Below are 21,882 nucleotides of genomic sequence, written 5' to 3' on the forward strand. Positions count from 1 at the left end.
ACGTTCACAAGTCCCCAACTTCCTATAAACCAGTGCCATTTTCAAATGAATCAACAACCAAATAGGCCTAAATAATTAAATAAATGTGCTGCATGTGTCCAGGCTGCCAACAGGTCCTAATGAGGGAGAGCTAATACCCTGCGTCTCTGACCACTAATGACCACTGCCCTGCCTGTCAGGCCAGAGCCAGGCCCCAGCTTCCTGTGTCGCCCCTGGAGTGAGCAGACATATTTTTGGACGGTGGGTCCAAACCCTGACCCAGCAGCAGCAGCAGCAGCCCAGATGCATGGTTCAGCTTCAGAATCCCCCCTGCAAAACCTGCAGGAAGGCTCTGGACAAACAAATATGGCTGCCAACAAGAACTAGCCTTCTTCCAACAGCATGACTCTAGAGGAGTTGTAGTGTATAGGCTATATCTGTATTCAGCAAGAGAAATATTACAAATGTATGATGATACTATTTTGCTAGAGGTATTTTCCCATCAACTGTTCACTTCCGTGACAAGCTCTGGACAACCAAACAAACAGAGAAAAAAAAAAAAAAAAAAAAAAAAAAAAAAAAAAAAAAAAAAAAAAACTCTTGCCACCCACCCGTCCTAGCCAACACCGTTTGTTATTTCTCTGACAGGTTTCATAAACACTTCACTCCCCCCGATGAATCTACACTACCACTGGTCGATTTGAGAATCCACAGTAAGCTTACGCCTCAAGAAAGCTACACTAGAGTACAATAGACCATCTGTTTCTACTCTTTACATTAAAATAATAATCTCCTAACATGTACTGTTGTTATGGTTCATTTAGATGTCCCTAGCCTAGAACAGAGCATTATTAGCCTGGTTGGCTTTGTCTGAACTTGTCTTTACCTGAGCTTGAGAATGTACTGAAAACACTAATGGTTTTGTGACTGTCATTCTGATGTACTGTTACTATCCTGGTGGCAGATGTAACAAATACGGAAACTCAGACTCCTGTGACTAGACTCTAGTGCCTGCCTATAGAATGCAGTTCCAGCCCTTTAGTGCAAACTGTAATTGCAGAATGGGATGTTGGAAGGGACTTGTGTCTTCTGTGGCCAGTCCACCCTGGGCCTGGTGGCTCTTCTCTGCTCCCATCCCGTCTCCTCCCCCCCCCTGCCCTCTCCTCCTCCTCCTAGCCACACTCACATTCCTGCCCTAGGGGGCTCTGCTCTGGGGGACCTGGCAGGGCCACAAGCCAAACAGGAAGACTAAATCGAGCTCTCAAAGCACAACAAACCTATCTCTCCCTTTTTCGCTCTCCCTCTCCCCAAACACTTAAGACCTGCCCTGTTCTCCTGATCCAACACAGCTCCTCAGGGGGCACTGCTAGTACCAGGGACACTCAACCTGTGTGTGTGTGTGTGTGTGTGTGTGTGTGTGTGTGTGTGTGTGTGTGTGTGTGTGTGTGTGTGTGTGTGTGTGTGTATATATATATATATATATATATATATGTGTGTTTTAAATTTACAGGATATTTGAGAAATTTACCAGACCCATATGCATTGAGTGCGTAACCTGATTAGGGCGTCCACCCACAGTGCTATGAATGACAGAAATCACATTTACATTGGTCATTCATATTAACAGAACATGCAAGTGAAGGATGCAACGATGTGCGGTTCTTCTTATGGAATTCTGATGTGCACTTTGAAGATGTTAGAATAACTGTCCACATTTACTTTTCCTCAGCCAACAAGACTAGTAATGTACAGCAAAATAACTAGCCTATGTCAATCTACTATCCCCCATATTAGAAAGGTTTACCTATTCTATTGGTCCGCTTGTCGGGAAAGAAATAGCCTATTCCAAACAGACTCTGGGACAGTAGGCCTAGGCTACATAAAAAAAACAACGTTAAAAAGCAATGAGTCTGATGCGACAGATCAGAACGTTTAGCTTAAAATGTTGATAAACTATTATTTATTCACATTATAAGCGCAGCAATGCACACAGGGCAGTAGGATACGTGTGAATGTTCGTTCCATAATACAATTAAACAGGAAAATACTTGTCAAAGCGCACCGCACATGGAGCGGTTTAATGTGACAGAGATGAAAATATCAGTTCAAAATTTAGAATGGGGGGGGGGGGGGGTCTAATATGCAACAACTAGCATTTGTTGCTAATATGACTATGATTGTGCCTTTAGCTACTGGACAATGAAAAAAAGGTGCTATAAAATAAATTGCCTCCACGGATATGGTCTGATTTTGGCTATGCTACTTGGAAGCACGGTAAGACATACCTGATAATGTTGTAAAACATTCAGGTTTCAAACAATTAAGTATACTGAACAAAAATATAAACTCAACATGAAACAATTTAAGATTTTACTGAGTTACAGTTCATATAAGGAAATCAGTCAATTTAAATAAATGCATTAGGCCCTAATCTATAGATTTCACATGACTGGGAATACAGATATGCATCTGTTGGTCACAGGCACCTTTAAAAAAGAAAAAAAAAGAATGTAGGGGCGTGGATCAGAAATCCATTCAGTATCTGGTGTGACCACCAACGTGACATCTCCTTTGCATTGCTTTGATCAGGATGTTGATTGCGGCCTGTGGAACGTTGTCAATGGCTGTGTGAAGTTGCTGGATATTGGTGGGAACTGGAACACGCTGTTGTACACGTCAATCCAGAGCATCCCAAACATGCTCATTGGGTGACATCTGGTGAGTATGCAGGCCATGGAAGAACTGGGACAATTTCAGATTCTGTGAATTGTGTGCAGATCCTTGAGACATGGGGCTGTGCATTATCATGCTGAAACTTAAGGTGAATGCGGCAATGGGCATCAGGATCTCCTCACGGTATCTCTATGCATTCAAATTGCCAAATTCTCTAAAACGACGTTGAAAGCAGATTATGGTAGAGAAATTAGTATTCAATTATCTGGTAACTGCTCTGGGTCAACATTCCTGCAGTCAGCATGCCAGTTGCACGCTCCCTCAAAACTTGGGACATCTGTGGCATTGTGTTGTGTGACAAAACTGCACATTTTAGAGTGGCCTTTTATTGTCCCCAGAACAAGGTGCACCTGTGTAATGATCATTCTGTTTCATCAGCTTCTTGATATGCAACACCTGTCAGGTGGATGGATTATCTTGGCAAAGGAGAAATGCTCACTAACAGGGATGTAAACAAATGTCTGCGCAAAATTTGAGAGATAAGCTTTTTGAGTGTATGGAAAAATCTGATATTTTATTTCAGCTCATAAAACAGAATATACACTACATGACCAAAAGTATGTGGACACCTGGTCATCGAACATCTCATTCCAAAATGTTTGACATTAATATGGAGTTGGTACCCCTTTTGCTGCTATAACAGCCTCACTCTTCTGGGAAGGCTTTCCACTAGATGTTGGAACATTGCTGCGGGGACTTGCTTCAATTCAGTCACAAGAGCATTAGTGAGGTCGGTCACTGATGTTAGGTGATTAGGCCTGGCTTGCAGTCGGCGTTCCACTTCATCCCAAAGGTGTTCGATGGGGTTGAGGTCAGGGCTCTGTGCAGGCCAGTCAAGTTCTTCCACACCAAATCACGTCAAACCATTTATGTATGCGCTGCGCTTTTGCACGGGGGCATTGTCATGCTGAAACAGGAAAGGGCCTTCCAAACTGTTGCCACAAAGTTGGAAGCACAGAATTGTCTAGAATGTAATTGTATGCTGTAGCGTTAAAATTTCCCTTCACTGGAACTAAGGGGCCTAGCCCGAACGATGAAAAACAGCCCTTGACCATTATTTATCCTCCACCAAACTTTACAGTTGGCAGACGGTGAAGCGTGATTCATCACTCCAGAGAACGCGTTTCCACTGCTCCAGAGTCCAATAACGGCGAGCTTTATACCACTCCAGCCAACGCTTGGCATTGCACATGGTGATCTTAGGCTTGTGTGCGGCTGCTCGGCCATGGACACCCATTTCATGAAGCTCCCGACTAACAGTTCTTGTGCTGAAGTTCCTTCCAGAGGCAGTTTGCAACTCGGTAGTGAGTTGCAATCGAGGACAGACGATTGTTACGCACTTCAGCACTCAGCGGTCCCATTCTGTGAGCTTGTGGCCTACCACTTCGCGGCTGAGCCGTTGTTGCTCCTAGATGTTTTCACTTCACGATAACAGCACTTACAGTTGAACCGGGCAGCTCTAGCAGGGCAGAAATTTGACGAATTGACTTGTTGGAAAGGTGGCATCCTATGACATGCCACGTTGAAAGTCACTGAGCTCATCAGTAAGGCCATTCTAACTGCCAATGTTTGTCTATGGAGATTGCATGGCTGTGTGCTCGATTTTATACACCTGTCATAATGCATACTGCCTCCAGCTCATTGCAAAGTGGTGTGTGATGCGCTGATGAAGCCTGCCTTCCGTTACCTATGCATTTGCTGTTTGAGATGCTGTAGCAGCAGCTCTCGCGCTGTCTGACAGATTTTTCCGCTCAAAAGGCGCTGTATCTGTATGCTGTACGCATGTGCTAAATAAGATACATAACGGATATACTGTACACGCGCCAATGTTATTCCACAAAATTATGCAAATTAACCTATAGACCAATAAACATGACCAGTCAAATATATTTCCATCAATGAATAGGCTAAAAAGCATTATTTCGCAATGGGATAATTTTTTATTCTCCCAGACAATTAGCCAGTGACAATTTTATTTCAAAATCGGCTTTTCTATAAAAACAATATTTAAAAAAAATACCCAAAAGCCGGCTATTACCGGCTAACGGAAACCCTGGTACGTGACTATCCTAGGGATAGCTTCAATCAGAGGAATCTGACAGGACAATGCAATCCGAAAAAGGACACCACAACTATGTTGAAAAAAATGGGGGGGAAACACACCCTTGAAGCATAGTTAAAAGGAGAGTAAGTAAATTGCCTCAGTATTGGCTGCAGTTCCCTCACCCACTCCACAAATGGTTCCTTCCTGAGCTGTCAGTGACGCCCATACATCAAAGCATAGTTTATACAGTAATTTCAGCTACATTTAGATGGACACCCACACTTATTGAGATGTGAATAACCACCAGCCAATTATTTTATTCTCTTTAACTCTACAATAGAAAGCAGATTAATTTAACACCATCGCAATTGCGTAAATTTTCCATCTTGAAAAGAGATGGCGCTAAACTGCTACTAAAATGACTGAATAACTTTGGCAGTTCAGTGCATTGTATCGTTTGACTTGGGACAACTTCTTACAACTAGCACGAGAACAGAGCCTAACAATAACACTCATCATCATCACCAATCAAATCATAACACAGAACTTCTGAAGTTCACACTCATGGCATTGTAGCCTGGCCCAGCAGCAGTGATCTCACTCAAAGACACCAGACTAATGATCCTTTATGAGAAACAGCTATGCAAACCACGGAAAAGGCCTGAGGAGGAGGGAGAAAAGATGCAAGAGACAAAAAAGGAGAGAACAAGCCAATCTGTCTGTTCCATAATGCATAGGGCCCTCCTCACCAGATACAGTTGTTTGTATTACCACCTTCTCATCAGGATCCCGGTGGCTTAGTGGTGGGGAGGGGGTAGAGATAGCTGAAGGGAAGGGAGGAGGGAGGTAGAATAACAGAAGGAGGGCAAAGTGGGAAGGCAGGAGGGAGGTCTAAGATGCAAAGACTACCTGTATCCTCAGTCATTAGCCTACACTAGCTGCCTTGGGCGCTAGCTGCCTCATCTCAAAACGTCCTCTCCCATCAGCCCCCATCCCCTGTTGTATCCCCCCTCAGGGTACCCGTCGCCTCCCCCCACTCCTCCTCCTCCTCTCTTCTCACCAACAGGGCCCTGCCTAGATTACATAATGAACTTTAAAAAATGTAAACCCGACACGCTTCCCTTGGCTGAAAAAGGCCTGGGCCTCATGGCTCTGCCTCAGGTGTCTGTCCCAGCCTCAGCCTGGCTCTCTTCTCTCCCTCTCTCCAGTCTAAACTGCTGTCACATCTAATGAACACGTTCCGCTATACACACACACACACACACACACACACACACACACACACATAAAAAAGAAACATCCTCTCACTGTCAACTGCGTTTATTTTCAGCAAACTTAACATGTGTAAATATTTGTATGAACATAACAAGATTCAACAACTGAGACATAAACCGAACAATTTCCACAGAAATTGAATAATGTGTCTCTGAACAAAGGGGGGGTCAAAATCAAAAGTAACCGTCAGTATCTGGTGTGGCCACCAGCTGCATTAAGTACTGCAGTACATCTCCTCCTCATGGACTGCACCAGATTTGCCAGTTCTTGCTGTGAGATGTTACCCCATTCTTCCACCAAGGCACCTGCAAGATCCTGGACATTTCTGGGGGGAATGGCCCTAGCCCTCACCCTCCGATCCGACAGGTCCCAGACGTGCTCAATGGGATTGAGATCCGGGCTCTTCGCTGGCCATGGCAGAACACTGACATTCCTGTCTTGGAAATCACGCACAGAACGAGCAGTATGGCTGGTGGCATTGTCATGCTGGAGGGTCATGTCAGGATGAGCCTGCAGGAAGAGTACCACATGAGGGAGGAGGATGTCTTCCCTGTAACGCACAGCGTTGAGATTGCTTGCAATGACAACAAGCTCAGTCCGATGATGCTGTGACACACCGCCCCAGACCATGACGGACCCTCCACCTCCAAATCGATCCCGCTCCAGAGTACAGGCCTCGGTGTAACGCTCATTCCTTCGACGATAAACGCGAATCCGACAATCACCCCTGGTGAGACAAAACCGCGACTCGTCAGTGAAAAGCACTTTTTGCCAGTCCTGTCTGGTCCAGCGATGGTGGGTTTGTGCCCATAGGTGACGTTGTTGCCGGTGATGTCTGGTGAGGACCTGCCTTACAACAGGCCTACAAGCCCTCAGTCTAGCCTCTCTCAGCCTATTGCGGACAGTCTGAGCACTGATGGAGGGATTGTGCGTTCCTGGTGTAACTCGGGCAGTTGTTGTTGCCATCCTGTACCTGTCCCGCAGGTGTGATGTTCGGATGTACTGATCCTGTGCAGGTGTTGTTACACGTGGTCTGCCACTGTGAGGACGATAAGCTGTCCGTCCTGTCTCCCTGTAGCGCTGTCTTAGGCGTCTCACAGTACGGACATTGCAATTTATTGCCCTGGCCACATCTGCAGTCCTCATGCCTCCTTGCAGCATGCCTATGACGTTCACGCATATGAGCAGGGACCCTGGGCATCTTTATTTTGGTGTTTTTCCAGAGTCAGTAGGAAGGCCTCTTTAGTGTCCTAAATGTTCATAACTGTGACCTTAATTGCCTACCGTCTGTAAGCTGTCAGTGTCTTAACGACCGTTCCACAGGTGCATGTTCATTAATTGTTTATGGTTCATTGAACAAGCATGGGAAACAGTGTTTAAACCCTTTACAATGAAGATCTGTGAAGTTATTTTGATTTTTACGAATGATCTTTGAAAAGACAGAGTCCTGAAAAAGGGACATTTATTTTTTTGCTGAGTTTACATATACATACATAAATACGTACGTGCGTGCGTGCCATGCGTGAGTGCGTGTTGTCTGTCATCAGTATCCACACAGGCAAGCTGCTGTTGGGCTAATGTCTTAATAGGTTGTGACTTGTTGTGTTGTCGTCTTCCATAATGTTACGTCAGATGTAACTACAATTATGACTTCAATTTTATGTTGAAGAAAAGGTCACAGAAACTGTGCTAATGAACACACACAGGTGCGAGAGAGAGGAGAGATGGGTTACGCAAAAGAGAGTAACACATAGGGTAAACTCCTAGTGACCTCACACCTGCAGCAGTCTCTTGTGGGAACAGGGTGCTGTGAGATGGCCGGCTCCAGGAGACAGAGGGAGGGTTCAGCAGACAAGCTTCTGACACGCATCTACCCTACAGAAATGAACTAGCTCAACCACAGACAATAAAGAACCATAACCAAATAAAACTGATCAAGCAAGTATACTGACCAAAAATAAACGTAAAAAGTCCTACATATCCACCCCTTAGCTGAACTAAAAAGTAAGCAACCCGTCTACACGCAGACAACTGAGAACCGGCAGAAAAACTCCTTTAAAAACATTCTCAATTAATCTTGTCCTGACACTCTTAATTGCTTTTAGTCTGCTATACAAGCAGACACAAGGCAAATCAACAGCTAAATTACATCAATATACATGATTATAGCTGTTCCATGTCCAGACTTGCTCAGAGACTTGTTATTGGAAAAGGAGGAGTTATATCTCCTTAGCAGCTAATTGCAGCTTTAGGAGGGAACCGTCTGTTAAAAACAGAACCTTATTAAAGGCCTGCAGCGGCAAGGGGACGTCACTACAGCGTTACGCACTTCCTGTGGTTCCTGCCTGTCCCAGTCAGTCGGAGCACGTGGGAGCAGCGTTATGGGGATACAATTAAACACACAGACAGGAGACAACATGCCCCAAGGCAACTGACCTGACTGTCAGCCAGCTGAAGATAGCCTACCATTCAGAATAGTGTGCAGGGGGAGTGTGTGTGCGCGTACGTGCATATTACAGTGCAGTTGATTTATCTTATCCTAAATCACATAGCAGAAAACTAAACAATTGTATGTAGCTATGTATGTACAGTTGAAGTCGGAAGTTTACATACACTTAGGTTGTAGTCATTAAAACCTGTTTTTCAACCACTCCACAAATTTCTTGTTAACAAACTACAGTTTTGGCAAGTCGGTTAGGACATCTACTTTGTGCATGCATGACACAAGTAATTTTTCCAACAATTGTTTACAGACAGATTATTTCACTGTATCACAATTCCAGTGGGTCAGAAGTTTACATACACTAAGTTGACTGTGCCTTTAAACAGCTTGGAAAATTCCAGAAAATGATGTCATGGCTTTAGAAGCTTCTGATAGGCTAATTGACATCATTTGAGTAAATTGGAGGTGTACCTGTGGATGTATTTCAAGGCCTACCTTCAAACTCAGTGCCTCTTTGCTTGACATCATGGGAAAATCAAAATAAATCAGCCAAAAAAAATGTAGACCTCCACAGGTCTGGTTCATCCTTGGGAGCAATTTCCAAATGCCTGAAGGTACCACGTTCAAACAATAGTACGCAAATATAAACACCATGGGACCACGCAGCCGTCATACCGCTCAGGAAGGAGACACGTTCTGTCTCCTACATATGAACGTACTTTGGTGCGAAAAATGCAAATCAATCCCAGAACAACAGCAAATGACCTTGTGAAGATGCTGGAGGAAACAGGTACAACAATCTCTATCCACAGTAAAACAAGTCCTATATCGACATAACCTGAAAGGCCGCTCAGCAAGGAAGAAGCCACTGCTCCAAAACCGCCATAAAAAAGCCAGACTACGGTTTGCAACAGCACATAAGGACAAAGATCGTACTTTTTGGAGAAATGTCCTCTGGTCTGATGAAACAAAAATTTAACTGTTTGGCCATAATGACCATTGTTATGTTTGGAGGAAAAAGGGGGTTGCTTGCAAGCCGAAGAACACCATCCCAACCGTGAAGCACGGGGGTGGCAGCATCATGCTGTGGGGGTGCTTTGCTGCAAGAGGGACTGGTGCACTTCACAAAATAGATGGCATCATGAGGAAGGAAAATTATGTGGATATATTGAAGCAACATCTCAAGACATCAGTCAGGAAGTTAAAGCTTGTTCGCAAATGGTTCTTCCAAATGGACAATGACCCCAAGCATACTTCCAAAATTGTGGCAAAATGGCTTAAGGACAACAAAGTCAAGGTATTGGAGTGGCCATCACAAAGCCCTGACCTCAATCCTATAGAAAATGTGTTGGCAGAACTGAAAAAGCGTTTGCGAGCAAGGAGACCTACAAACCTGACACAGTTACACCAGCTCTGTCAGGAATGGGCCAAAATTCACCCAACTTATTGTGGGAAGCTTGTGGAAGGCTACCCAAAACGTTTGACCCAAGTTAAACAATTTAAAGGCAATGCTACCAAATACCAATTGAGTGTATGTAAACTTCTGACCCACTGGGAATGAGATGAAAGAAATAAAAGCTGAAATAAAATACTACTATTATTCTGACATTTCACATTCTCAAAATAAAGTGGTGATCCTAATTGACCTAAGACAGGGAATTTTTACTAGAATTAAATGTCAGGAATTGTAAAAACTGAGTTGAAATGTATTTGGCTAAGGTGTATGTAAACTTCCGACTTCAACTGTAGCTATGTATTTGCATTATGGAGTATGTTCTAATCCATGTTATAGGCTTATAAAACTGTTATTCCCGGCAGGCAGCATCTTACTCTGCTTGGCTGTTCTGTTCTGACCAGGCAGGACTGGACACAAAGATGAACATTGTGGGGGTGCTCTGTGCTGTGCTGTGTTGTGCTCTGCTCGTAGGAGGGCTGACCAGCTGCATGGCCACAGTGGTTGACTTCACTTCAATGGCCGCCACACACATCAACAAAAGACACTGGGAATCATTCAGCCTGCATAGATTAAATGCCACTCATGCGTCCACCCTGATCCTTCACTTAAGAGCATCAGCAATAACACACAAATGTTACAAGTAATGCGAGCAGATATTACCGAAGTTGGGGTTGGTCTGAATTTCTCTATCACACAAATGTCTTCTTGGCCTCTTGTTGTGTTAATAAAGCACAAACTTACTTCTGTATTCTCACCTCTACTTTTGTCTGTGCTGCTACCAACACAAATACAGTTTCATCCAGCGCCTGTCCTTTTCTCCTGTCCTTCTGACCCATTTCATTTGTTTTTCTCCCTCATGCCGTGGAGAGCCAGGGCCCCATTAGGAGTCGTATAACTGTTGTTTTTGTCAGGGAGGGAGAGAGGGGGGTGAGAAAGAGAGAGAAGGGGGAACGTAGTTACTGTTGTTTCTGTCCCAGATAGACAGGGGTGTAGGCTGAGGCCCCGCAAATGAAGAAAAAAAAGCAGCTTGTGAAAAACAGCAGGTTTCTCCATTGGTTTGGGACAGCCTGTGATGACTTCCAGACTCACTGATGGGCGCTCCCTCCTCTGCTCCGTTCCCCTCCCCTCCTCGTCTAGACTGCCTCCACAGCATCTCCCCTTTCCTCTCGGTCACTCCCCCCCCCCCCCCCTTTGTTGTTTTGTTTTGATTGCTCCCTCCCCCTTTCTTCTAGCCTTGGTTTCTCCATCCTTCCAGATCCAGACTGCGAGCGCTGAGCTGAGCGTTTCTCTCCGAGGGAGAAGCTGACCAAATAGACCGGGCTGCTTTGATTCCCCCCCCCCCCACCCTCCCCTAGACGGCCGTCATATTTTGTTTGTGTTCCACCCTGTTTGGTTTTGTCTTATAACCAGTGTTGGGGGTCTATATTATATATATATATATATATATCAAAAGTAACAACCTATGTATTTGATCAGTAACTGTAAAATTATTACTCAAATTGAAACAGTAACTATGTTATATCACTCGCTACTGCAAAAACACTGCTTTTTTGACTGCCACCTCTGTGGCGAGGGGTGTAAAAGGAAACTGTTTCTTTCAAAGCAAAGATAAACTTTGTAAATCAGGTAATTGGGTATGACTGAGTTGCGTGAAGGCACACATGAATGAACGGCCAACGCTCAATGTAGCGGATGAAGCCTCCCATTGTTCTTCCCAGCCAGACCCAGACCCAGGGCACTGTGTTGAATCTGATTATGTGTCAACGTAAGCCTGGTTACAGAACCACACGCTCCGCTCATACAGTGCATTCGGAAAGTATTCAGACCCCTTGACCTGTTCCACATTTTGATACGTTACAGCCTTATTCTAAAATGGATTAAATTGTTTTTTTCCCCTCATCAATCTACACACAATACCCCATAACGACAAAGCAAAAACAGGTTTAGAAATGTTTGTACATTTATTTATAAAAAAAAGAAAACGGAAATATCACATTTACTTAAGTATTCAGACCCTTTACTCAGTACTTTGTTGAAGCACATTTGGCAGCGATTACAGTCTGGAGTCTTCTTGGGTATGACGCTACAAGCTTGGCACACCTGTATTTGGCGAGTTTCTCCCATTCTTCTCTGCAGATCCTCTCAAACTCTGTCAGGTTGGATGGGGAGCGTCGCTGCACAGCTCTTTTCAGGTCTCTCTCGGGCTCTGGCTGGTCCACTCAAGGACATTCAGAGACTTGTCCCGAAGCCACTCCTGCGCTGTCTTGGCTGTGTGCTTAGGGTCATTGTCCTGTTGGGCGGTGAACCTTCGCCCCCAGTCTAAGGTCCTGAGCGCTCTGGAGCATGTTTTCATCAAGGATCTCTGTACTTTGCTCCGTTCATCTTTCCCTCGATCCTGACTAGTCTCCCAGTCCCTGCCGCTGAAAAACATCCCCACAGCATGATGCTGCCACCACCATGCTTCACCGTAGGGATGGTGCCAGGTTTCCTCCAGACATGACGCTTGTCATTCAGGCCAAAGAGTTTAATCTTGGTTTCATCAGACCAGAGAATCTGGTTTCTCATGGTTTGAGAGTCCTTTAGGTGCCTTTTGGCAAACTCCAAGCGGGCTGTCATGTGCCTTTTACTGAGGATTGGCTTCCGTCTGGCCACTCTACCATAAAGGTCTGATTGGTGGAGTGCTGCAGAGATGGTTGTCCTTCTGGAAGGTTCGCCCATCTCCACAGAGGAACTCTGGAGCTCTGTCAGAGTGACCATCGGGTTCTTGGTCACCTCCCTGACTAAGGCCCTTCTCCCACAATTGCTCAGTTTGGCCGGGTGGCCAGCTCTAGGAAGAGTCTTGGTGGTTATAAACTTCTTCCATTGAACAATGATTATGGAGGCCACTGTGTTCTTGGGGACCTTCAATGCTGCAGAATTGTTTTGGTACCCTTACCCAGATCTGTGCCTCAACACAATCCTGTCTCGGAGCTCTACGGACAATTCCTTCAACCTCATGCCTTGGTTTTTGCTCTGACATGCACTGTCAACTGTGGGACCTTATATAGACAGGTGTGTACCTTTCCAAATCATGTCCAATCATTTAAAATTTACCACAGGTGAAACATCAAGGATGCTCAATGGAAACAGGATGCACCTGAGCTCAATTTCGAGTCTCATAGCAAAGGGTCTGAATACCTATGTAAATAAGGTATTTCTGTTTAGTTTTTTTACATTTGCAAAAACGTCAAAAAAAACTTTTTTCGCTTTGTCATTATGGGGTATTGTGTGTAGATTGGTGAGGGGAAATAACAAAATGTGGAAAAATGTGAAGGGGGTCTGAATACTTTCCGAATGCACTGTAAGTAACCGGACTGAAGTATAATAGCCAAGTTTTCATACTGTAGCCCTAGCCCTGTAGGAAACACTTAACAACCTGAGTCCTTATCGGTGATCTGGGGTCGCTGCCAAATCGGCCCCAATTCCCATCAGTTGATCTAATTCACATAAGTCATCCTCCCTCCATGCCAAGGAAGCCTTTTCCTCTGCTGATAAGACTTAACCTCTTCTTACTTCTACCAGGGGAAACAAACAACCATCATTAGGGTAGTTGATGATAATGTTGGAACCTTGACTCCAGTCATATTTATGGTGAACAAATGCAATCAAATTAAGCATGCATAATATAATAGAGCAGGTACCGCAACAGCTTTTCTAATTATATGGGTGATAAGGGAGAGCGATACATTCAAGGAACTCTAAAAATGAAATAACATCTACCTTTAATTACCCATCTTAAAATCCGCAGTTAAAGTTTAGATCAATATTTTAGGGTTTATATTTATGTGCAGGAAGAAGTTGAGTGTCGCACGCATGCACACAGGCACAAATACAGTGAGCTCCAAAAGTATCGGGACAGTGACAATTTTTGTGTTGTTTTGGCTCTGTACTCCAGCACTTTGGATTTGAAATGATACAATGACTACGAGGTTTAAGTGCAGACTGTCAGCTTTAATTTGGAGGGTATTTTCATCCATATCGGGTGAACCGTTTAGCGATTACAGCACCTCTTGTACAGTCTCACCATTTTAGGGGATCAAAAGTATTGGGAGAAATTCACTTTATGTATATTAAAGTAGTCAAAAGTGTAGTATTTGGTCCCATATTCCTAGCAAGCAATGATTAGATCAAGCGTGTGACTCTACAAACTTGTTGGATGCATTTACTGTTTGTTTTGGTTGTGTTTCAAATTATTTGGTGCCCAATAGAAATGAATGGTAAATAATGTATTGTGACCTTTTGGAGTCACTTTTATTGTAAGTAAGAATATAATATGTTTCTAAACACTTCTACATTAATGTGGATGGTACCATGATTACGGATAGTCCGAAATGAATCGTGAATAATGATGAGTGAGCAAGCAGAAATATAAAACCCCCAAGACATACTAACCTCCCACCATTACAATAACAGGGGAGGTATGATATTTATGTGAATGTGACAATGAAACATTTTTATTTTTATTTTCTTGGAACAGCTGGTGAATGTGTAGGACATGATGAGAATAACTGGTCCATTAAACTCTGGGTGTACTGGACAGGGTGTGTAGACTCAATGTGACAGAGTGCATTCTGTTAGAGACATGACAGTCATGTCACAGCTCGGCTAACTAGACTAAATACTAAACACGGTGACAACCATGATGTACTGTATTGCCAAACCATAGGACAGATGTAGGGGGACGTCGTGACCCATTTTAAATGATGATCCACTCAAACAGAACACCAACAAAGCATGACCTTTGGTACTCAATCCAACCAATGTAAATTACTCGAGAATAACTAGCTACAGATGCAGCGGGGACAAACAAAACAGACATCAATTCCTACATTCAAAAGTCTTTCCCTCACATAGTAGCCTACTTCTTAGCATTGTGTCGCTCATTTCCTTCATAGCCACACAACAGTGGGCAATGGACACGCTGGACAGACAGCATGTGAGAGACAGAGACTTACAGACATCCAGCGATTCATCCGAGCCGTCTGGGCAGTCCTTCTCCCCATCGCAGCGCCAGCCCTTGGAGATGCACGTCACCTGGTCCTTACACACAAACTGCTTCGGACTGCACGTCTTTGGGGCTGAAACGCAAGACAAAATACATTAACTGTAAAATGATGTAGCAGGTAACTCTGTAGCAGCAAACACGAAACACAATGTTGAGTAGAAAGTTTGTTGCATTTGGTTGATAGAGAAGGCAAGGAAAGTTAAATAATTGTGAACTGCATAACTTTGAAAATATCATGGGTTTCACGGTTATACCATAATATTTGCTGCATAATGAAAAGGCGAAGAAAGTTGAATAAATCATTAAAATAAAAGTTATTTCAGATTGATAGGTGAAAACTCTCCTGGGTATCATTAGTCAAATGCAGTTTATTTCTGTTTATTTCAGTTTCTGTGGAGTCATCTGGCTGTTAAAATGAAGGCCCAGGCAGCTTTGACTCTCCAGCCCCAGTTAAAACTGGGACTAATTGGGCTCTGAGAAAGTTGTCCTGATTGGCATCTCTTTAGTGCAGTGGTCTAGGGGGTGAGAGGGGTCGGGAGAGAGGGGTCATTTTTTAAAGGAACACAGTCCGGCTTTAAACTTACTCTTGAAAGTTGTAATATTAGAATGCACAAGGTGCAATTTCGATATTGGGTAGTGCATCATCAGTTCCTCTTGTTATGTTAGTTATTGCACACGTTAGAAAGCTATTCATAACTTGTCCGAAATAGCCCATGTCAGCTAACATCGTTTTTTTTTTTTTTGGGGGGGGGGGGGGGGATTTGTTGCCCATAGATATTGTTGTAATTTTTTTGTTGCAGGAAATAAGCTTTAAACCTGCAAAATTCTCTCAACCAACAAGGGGTGTGTGAACAGTTGTCATGAACAGTGCTTGTGCCATAGAAATAGATGTGGTGCGCACCAGGGCGCGGGATGTTGCCTAATGTTGGAAGGAGGCCCCGAGTGAAAAAGTTTGGGCACGGACGGACGGACACACACACACACACAGAGAGAGAGAGAACGGCCTCTGGTCTTGTAGGTATTTGCGTCGGCTTGCCTACAAATATCCAGGTCAGTGTTCCCAGGCCAACAGCAGTGATGCAACACGTTTACAGGCTATCAAAGGACATCTTGTTCCGAAAGCCCCCCCACCCCCCCTAAACCCCCCTAATCCCACCACCCAAAAATTTGAAAACTGTCCTCTATCCAGAGCCAAAAGGGGGAAAGTATTCAAAGCTGCACCACCTTAAATCCTCTCCTGTGCACACGCACATATAACACACACTAAACCGCATAGTTGCGTAGTCTAGGAGGGCTGAGGGAGTGCTGGTTTAACATGCAGTTAGTCAGGCAGGCATATGGGGTCTAGAGAGCTTGGGAGCTAGCGAAGGAAACATTAGGAATGCTGACCTAAAAAGCCAGTCATAAAAAGTGGGGGAAAAATTTAAATAACTGAATACCTCCTAGGAGACCTTGAATACTTTTGTTTCATTCTAAACTTTCCAGACCTGGAATCGGTGGTTATGGAGAAACATGCAAGTGTCGCCCCGAGTCTTAAAACCGCACTTCATCAAATAGATATTAACAACTCAATTAATTCACTGGCCAGTCAGTGATGTTTTCAAAACATTAGGAAAGCAGCCATTTTCTCCATCTTCTCAAACACGTGACTTTTTCAGTTGAAAAAACAGAATGAAGGTACAGCGGTCTGATTTCGGAAAGTTATTCTACCCTTTTAACCAGTGTATTTAGCCTACACTGAACAAGTCAGGGGATTATTATTATTACTGTGACACAGCATTTCAAGGGAGGCTCTTCAACCGGCCTACTGATTTCAACAAAAAACAAGGTAGGTTAGCAGAATTGAATAGTGCTTGAGGCATCACTACAGACCCGGGTTCGATCCCAGGCTGTATCACAACTGGCCGTGATCAAGAGTCTCATAGGGCGATGCACAATTGGCACAGCGTCGTCCAGGTTAGGGGAGGGTTTGGCCAGGGGGAGATTTACTTGGCTCATCGCGCTCTAGCGACTCCTTGTGGCGGGCCGGGCGCCTGCAGGCTGACCTCGATCGTTAGTTGAACAGTGTTTCCTCCGACACATTGGTGCGGCTGGCTTCCGGGTTAAGCGGGCGGGTGTTAAGAAGCGCGGTTTGGTGAGTCATGTTTTGGAGGACGCATGACTCGATCTTCGCCTCCCGAGCCCGTTGGGGAGTTGCAGAGATGAGATAATATTTAAATTGGAGAGAAAAAGGGTTAGGGTTAACGCAACATGTAAAATGTTGGTCCCATGTTTCATGAACTGAATTAAAAGATCCCAGAAATGTTCCATACGCACAAAAAGCTTATTTCTCACATTGTGCACAAATTTGTTTACATCCCTGTTAGTGAGCATTTCTCCTTTGCCAAGATAATCCCTCCACCTGACAGGTGTTGCATATCAAGAAGCTGATTAAACAGCATGATCATTACACAGGTGCACCTTGTTCTGGGGACAATAAAAGGCCACTCTAAAAATGTGCAGTTTTGTTACACAACACAATGCCAGATGTCTCAAGTTGAGGGAGCATGCAATTGGCATGCTGACTGCAGGAATGTCAACCAGAGCTGTTGTCAGAGAATTGAACGTTCATTTCTCTACCATAAGCCGCCTCCGTCATTTTAGAGAATTTGGCAGTACGTCCAACCGGTCTCACAACCACAGACCACATGTATGTCGTCATGTGGGCGAGCAGCTTACTGATGTCAACTTTGTGAACAGAGTGCCCCATGGTGGTGGTGGGGTTTTGGTATGGGCAGGCATAAAACTACGGACAACGAACACAATTGCATTTTATCAATGGACATTTGAAAATGTCCTTATATGAACTGTAACTCAGTAAAATCTTTGAAATTGTTGCGTTTATATTTTTGTTCAGTATATTTCTAAATGTCCACAGTTGGCCTACAGTGGCCATAGTCCTCTATAACATCAGTGATGTGTCAGTGTACAAGATGAGAGGATTTTAACAGAGAGGAGTTAGGCAAACAGGCAGAAGTGTGAGAGCCAGGCTGTTTGACTGACAGTGGAACAAGTTATTATTAGAGAGCCAATTTGAGTATGTGAATGAGGAAATGGAATGTCATCGTCTGAAGTTGAAGAGGCACTCATCAGAAGTGACCACAGAAAGGAGGAAGGGTCAATGGCTGGGTGGCTAGAGGGTACATGAGGATATGGGGTGTGGTAACTAGTCTCTCCTGTTAGTTACATCTCCAATAACCTGTCTGCCAGTGAAGTATTAGCCCATTCCCTTCTCTCGAACAGCACACTTTATTTTTTTCTTAAAAGTAAAAAGTGTTTTGTTTCTTAGAGAAATGCAAAAGAGCCCCCTAGATTCCAGAACATTCTTTCCATCTAAGGTGCAGCCAAATAGTCTTCTAATGTTTGAGGTAACCACTGACAAACATTCAGTTTGTTTGTTTGTTTTTCATGAAATAAACGGGGGCCATGTTGGGTTATTTTAGGCCATTCCACTGGCGGGCTGCTGGTGTGAAGGGGGTCTTTATATGGCTCTCCGGCACTGGAGTACACACACACAATTGTAAACATGCATGCACACACAGAAGTCTGACTCCGACATGCAGATCTTTCTCTCTGCTCATCCTCCTCTTCCTGAAAGTGCTACCTGCACTTCAGCCCGACTAACTACATAAATTATCTCGCCCAGAAGTCATGAGTTAACCCTGAATTATTGATGAAATGCAACCAGGCTTGTGTAAAATGTGTTGTGTTGTGTTGTAGGAGGCTACGGTAGACACCACAGAGACAGGCCAAGCCAGGCAGCTCCCGTCTCCTGTAACTTGAAAGCTGCTTGCTGTGTGTGACGGCCTACAGAGAGCAGCCGCCATGTTTGTAACAGCCGTGTGTGTAACGGATCTCCCAGACAGTAACGGCTGTGGGATTAAACCGGTGTGTTCTGTTAACATAGCAGCAGCCGCTTCAGACACGACTCAACGAGCAGCTGACAGGAAGCTACCGGGGAGAGCAGGAAGTGGGTCAGGAGGTAAAGCTACTGTAGTAGACTTTACTGTACTACTAAATGGGACTGTTGTGACCAGCAAAGATGTTCTAGGGGGAGGAAGAGGCGATAAGTAAAGAGAATGGTGACAACAATGACACAATCAAGATTCTTTTCCCAGGGCATTTCCTTTTTCATATTAGAACTGATAAGGAAAATCTGTATTTTTCAGTCTGGATGGCAATGCTGGCTAGTAACCTGCATCAATGAATAAATTATGCCACGGGCAAAGTGGCTAAAGGGGAAAGAAAGAGGGGGTCGGGAGGACAAAGTGGAGAGAAAAGACTGAACAGAACAGGGGAGAGAAGATAGAACGTATAAGTAGAGCACCAGGGCGAGCCCATCAATGTTCTACTGCTGACCAGTGGGAGCAGGGGATAAAGGATTGAGGCTCAGGCCCCATCCCAGGCCAGCTCGGGACAGGGGAGAAGCAGAGGAGGGGGGGGGCTGAGGCAGAAGGAGAATGGGGTAGTTGAGATGGGTCAGGACAGGGGAATGTCACACGTGCTATCAATGAGCTGCCTGCCTCGCCATGTTGTTTACCCAACTGGATGTGTGTGAAAACACTCCTGGTCACCACCATTTGGGCTAAATAACAACTTCCCCTCCACCACCCCACCATCCCCCAGGAAGGGCTCAAGGCAAACACAACCTTCTCTCTCCCAGCCACAGGACCTCCAGCGCCCACAACACAGCACTATATATATATATATATAAATAAACTGGAGCTGCGCCAGGGAATCCACCAATGCAGGCCAAGATCAAGAAGGGTACAGCACTATATTAGACAGGCCAGGGGACAGAGACAACAGTCATATAAGCTTACTGTACCACTCCACTTACACAGCCAATGAGATACTGGATGTCTGAAAGTAGGCTACAATCAACTACAGAGAGAAGTTTACTGGTGAAAGATAAATGGAAATAATAACTTCACAGTAACATAAGATGTATGGAGGCCTAATAGTAGTTATGGAAATGTTGCAGCTGTCGGAGTCAATTGGAAACTAAATCTTGAATAGTTTAATTTAATAACAATCAGCCCTCTGATGAAACGGAAGTGAAAAACATTGCAGTACATATTCTGCTGTTCTATCGTGCGCGCAATGATGTCCGAGGCGGAAAAAAACTGTTGTTTGCAGTAACTTCGTTGTTGTAATATCTCAAAACGGACGTCTCAGTTTCACCAATTAAGGATTCCAGCTATAAGACAAGGGAAACATTTTGTAAAATGTCACAATTTCTGAATACAGAATTCCTTTGGCTCTCGTGTTTCCTCTATCCATCTAGTCAAGGATGTACTTCAGTCAGTAGTGACACTCTCAAACATCCAGTCAAAGGTGGCATTTGTGCAAAAGTAGATATGAAAGGCAGACGGCCAGACAGACATAATATAGCCCAGTCACCAGACAGACATGGTTACTATACCCCAGGCAGTCACAGAGACCCGCATTCACCACCCTTATTGACAATGTCACTGTGGGGTAGACACCTGCATCCAGTCAGCCAGACTCACTCTCATAGACTACAGTAAGTCTCAACTCATTAACCCTAGCCTATAATCACAGGAGACTTTCTTCCCATGACCAACGCTGTTGTCCCGTTTGTGTACTCTATGCAAGTGAATGTGTGTGTGTGCGCTCGCACAGGCTTGTACATGACTGCAGCTGGTTTCCTTTAGAGTACATACAATGCGGTTTGGATAAACTTCCTGAGAGAAGACAGGCTGCATTATGGTCCAGACCTCCTTAGAGCTTAAGGGGAGATTCTCTCTTAGTTATGGCCTATTGTTATTGGGATTGTCTCTAAAGTGTAGGTCTATGTACAGTGTGTATTGAGAATAAAGAAGCTGGCATGGATATAAGACACCAGGTATGTGACGGGAGGCTGAGAAGAAAGCCATAGTGGCCATTAACTGGTTTCAATGACTTGACGGGAATAGGGTCCATTATTATTCATAGGGTCCAGTTAGTAAAAATTGCATGTACTGTATGCACCACCTTTGTTTTTTTACAGAGTAAAACACAATCCTAGACAGAGTAATTAAGTCCTATCCTAAATATGTCTTGGTGTTATTTAACAAGTGATAAAACGTAATTATATTTGCAAATATTTAAAGGAGACAAGGAGAGGCTTACATCGGGGGGGAACATAAACAACTTGAGTTGTGTGTAATCCTTCCCATCTTGAACTCCCCTCTTGGCTAGTCTCACAGTTTCGGATTCTAAAACACACAATCTAAAACAGTTTCATATTCACGAGAGAGAAAGAAAGAGCTTAGCGCTCAGATACATCTACCACTCCAGCCAAATGGACTCTATGGTCATTCAAAACTAAAAGACATGAGACCAAGAATGAAAACCGCTTCAGGAGAAGATTTCCCAACAACATGGCCTCAAATCAACTGGACGACCCTTGACCTGGAAACGCAGAGCTAAAACACTCAGACATTATTGTTTCTCTCAACTATTTGCAGAATGTACTTGGAAGTCCATTAAAACAAATAGAGAGCAAAAACAATGTGTTTGACCCTATGGAGAGCAGAGTTCTCTGGAGACGGCCCCATTGAATTCCAAACCCTGGAGATTTCACCAGCTGCAAGCTCAAGTGTGACCAGTAATGGGGAAGCAAACAGCCGCAACAAAGGCTGAGGGCAGAGGGAGTGAGGGAGGGAGGTCGGGGAGAGAAGAGAGACCTGAAGATGTTACACTGTGGATCTAACGGCCAAAACAAGAACAGAGTTAACTCCCTGTGGCTACAGTGGCCTCCTTCCAGCCTCCTCCTTCCTCTCCGCCCAGCAGACTCAAGGTTTAGTCATGGAAGAGAGTGAAAAGAGAAGGGGGAAAGGTTCTCAATTTGTCAAGTTGCAAAA

General features: G+C 44.3%; 1 protein-coding gene across 3 annotated transcripts in view; it reads right to left on the reverse strand.

Annotated features, from left to right (window-relative positions):
* LOC311139021 (low-density lipoprotein receptor-related protein 1-like) overlaps positions 1-21,882 on the reverse strand; it is a gene marked incomplete at its 5' end in the record, with an annotated part of 191,419 nt that overhangs the window by 135,654 nt on the left and 33,883 nt on the right. For all 3 annotated transcript variants that reach the window (XM_084173849.1, XM_084173850.1, XM_084173848.1), the window contains one exon: positions 14,925-15,047. In XM_084173849.1, the coding sequence (XP_084029975.1) occupies positions 14,925-15,047 (123 nt within the window). The remainder of the gene's footprint in view (positions 1-14,924; positions 15,048-21,882) is intronic.

Source organism: Coregonus lavaretus, assembly GCF_964263955.1.
Source record: "Coregonus lavaretus genome assembly, chromosome: 12".
Lineage (NCBI taxonomy): Eukaryota > Metazoa > Chordata > Actinopteri > Salmoniformes > Salmonidae > Coregonus > Coregonus lavaretus.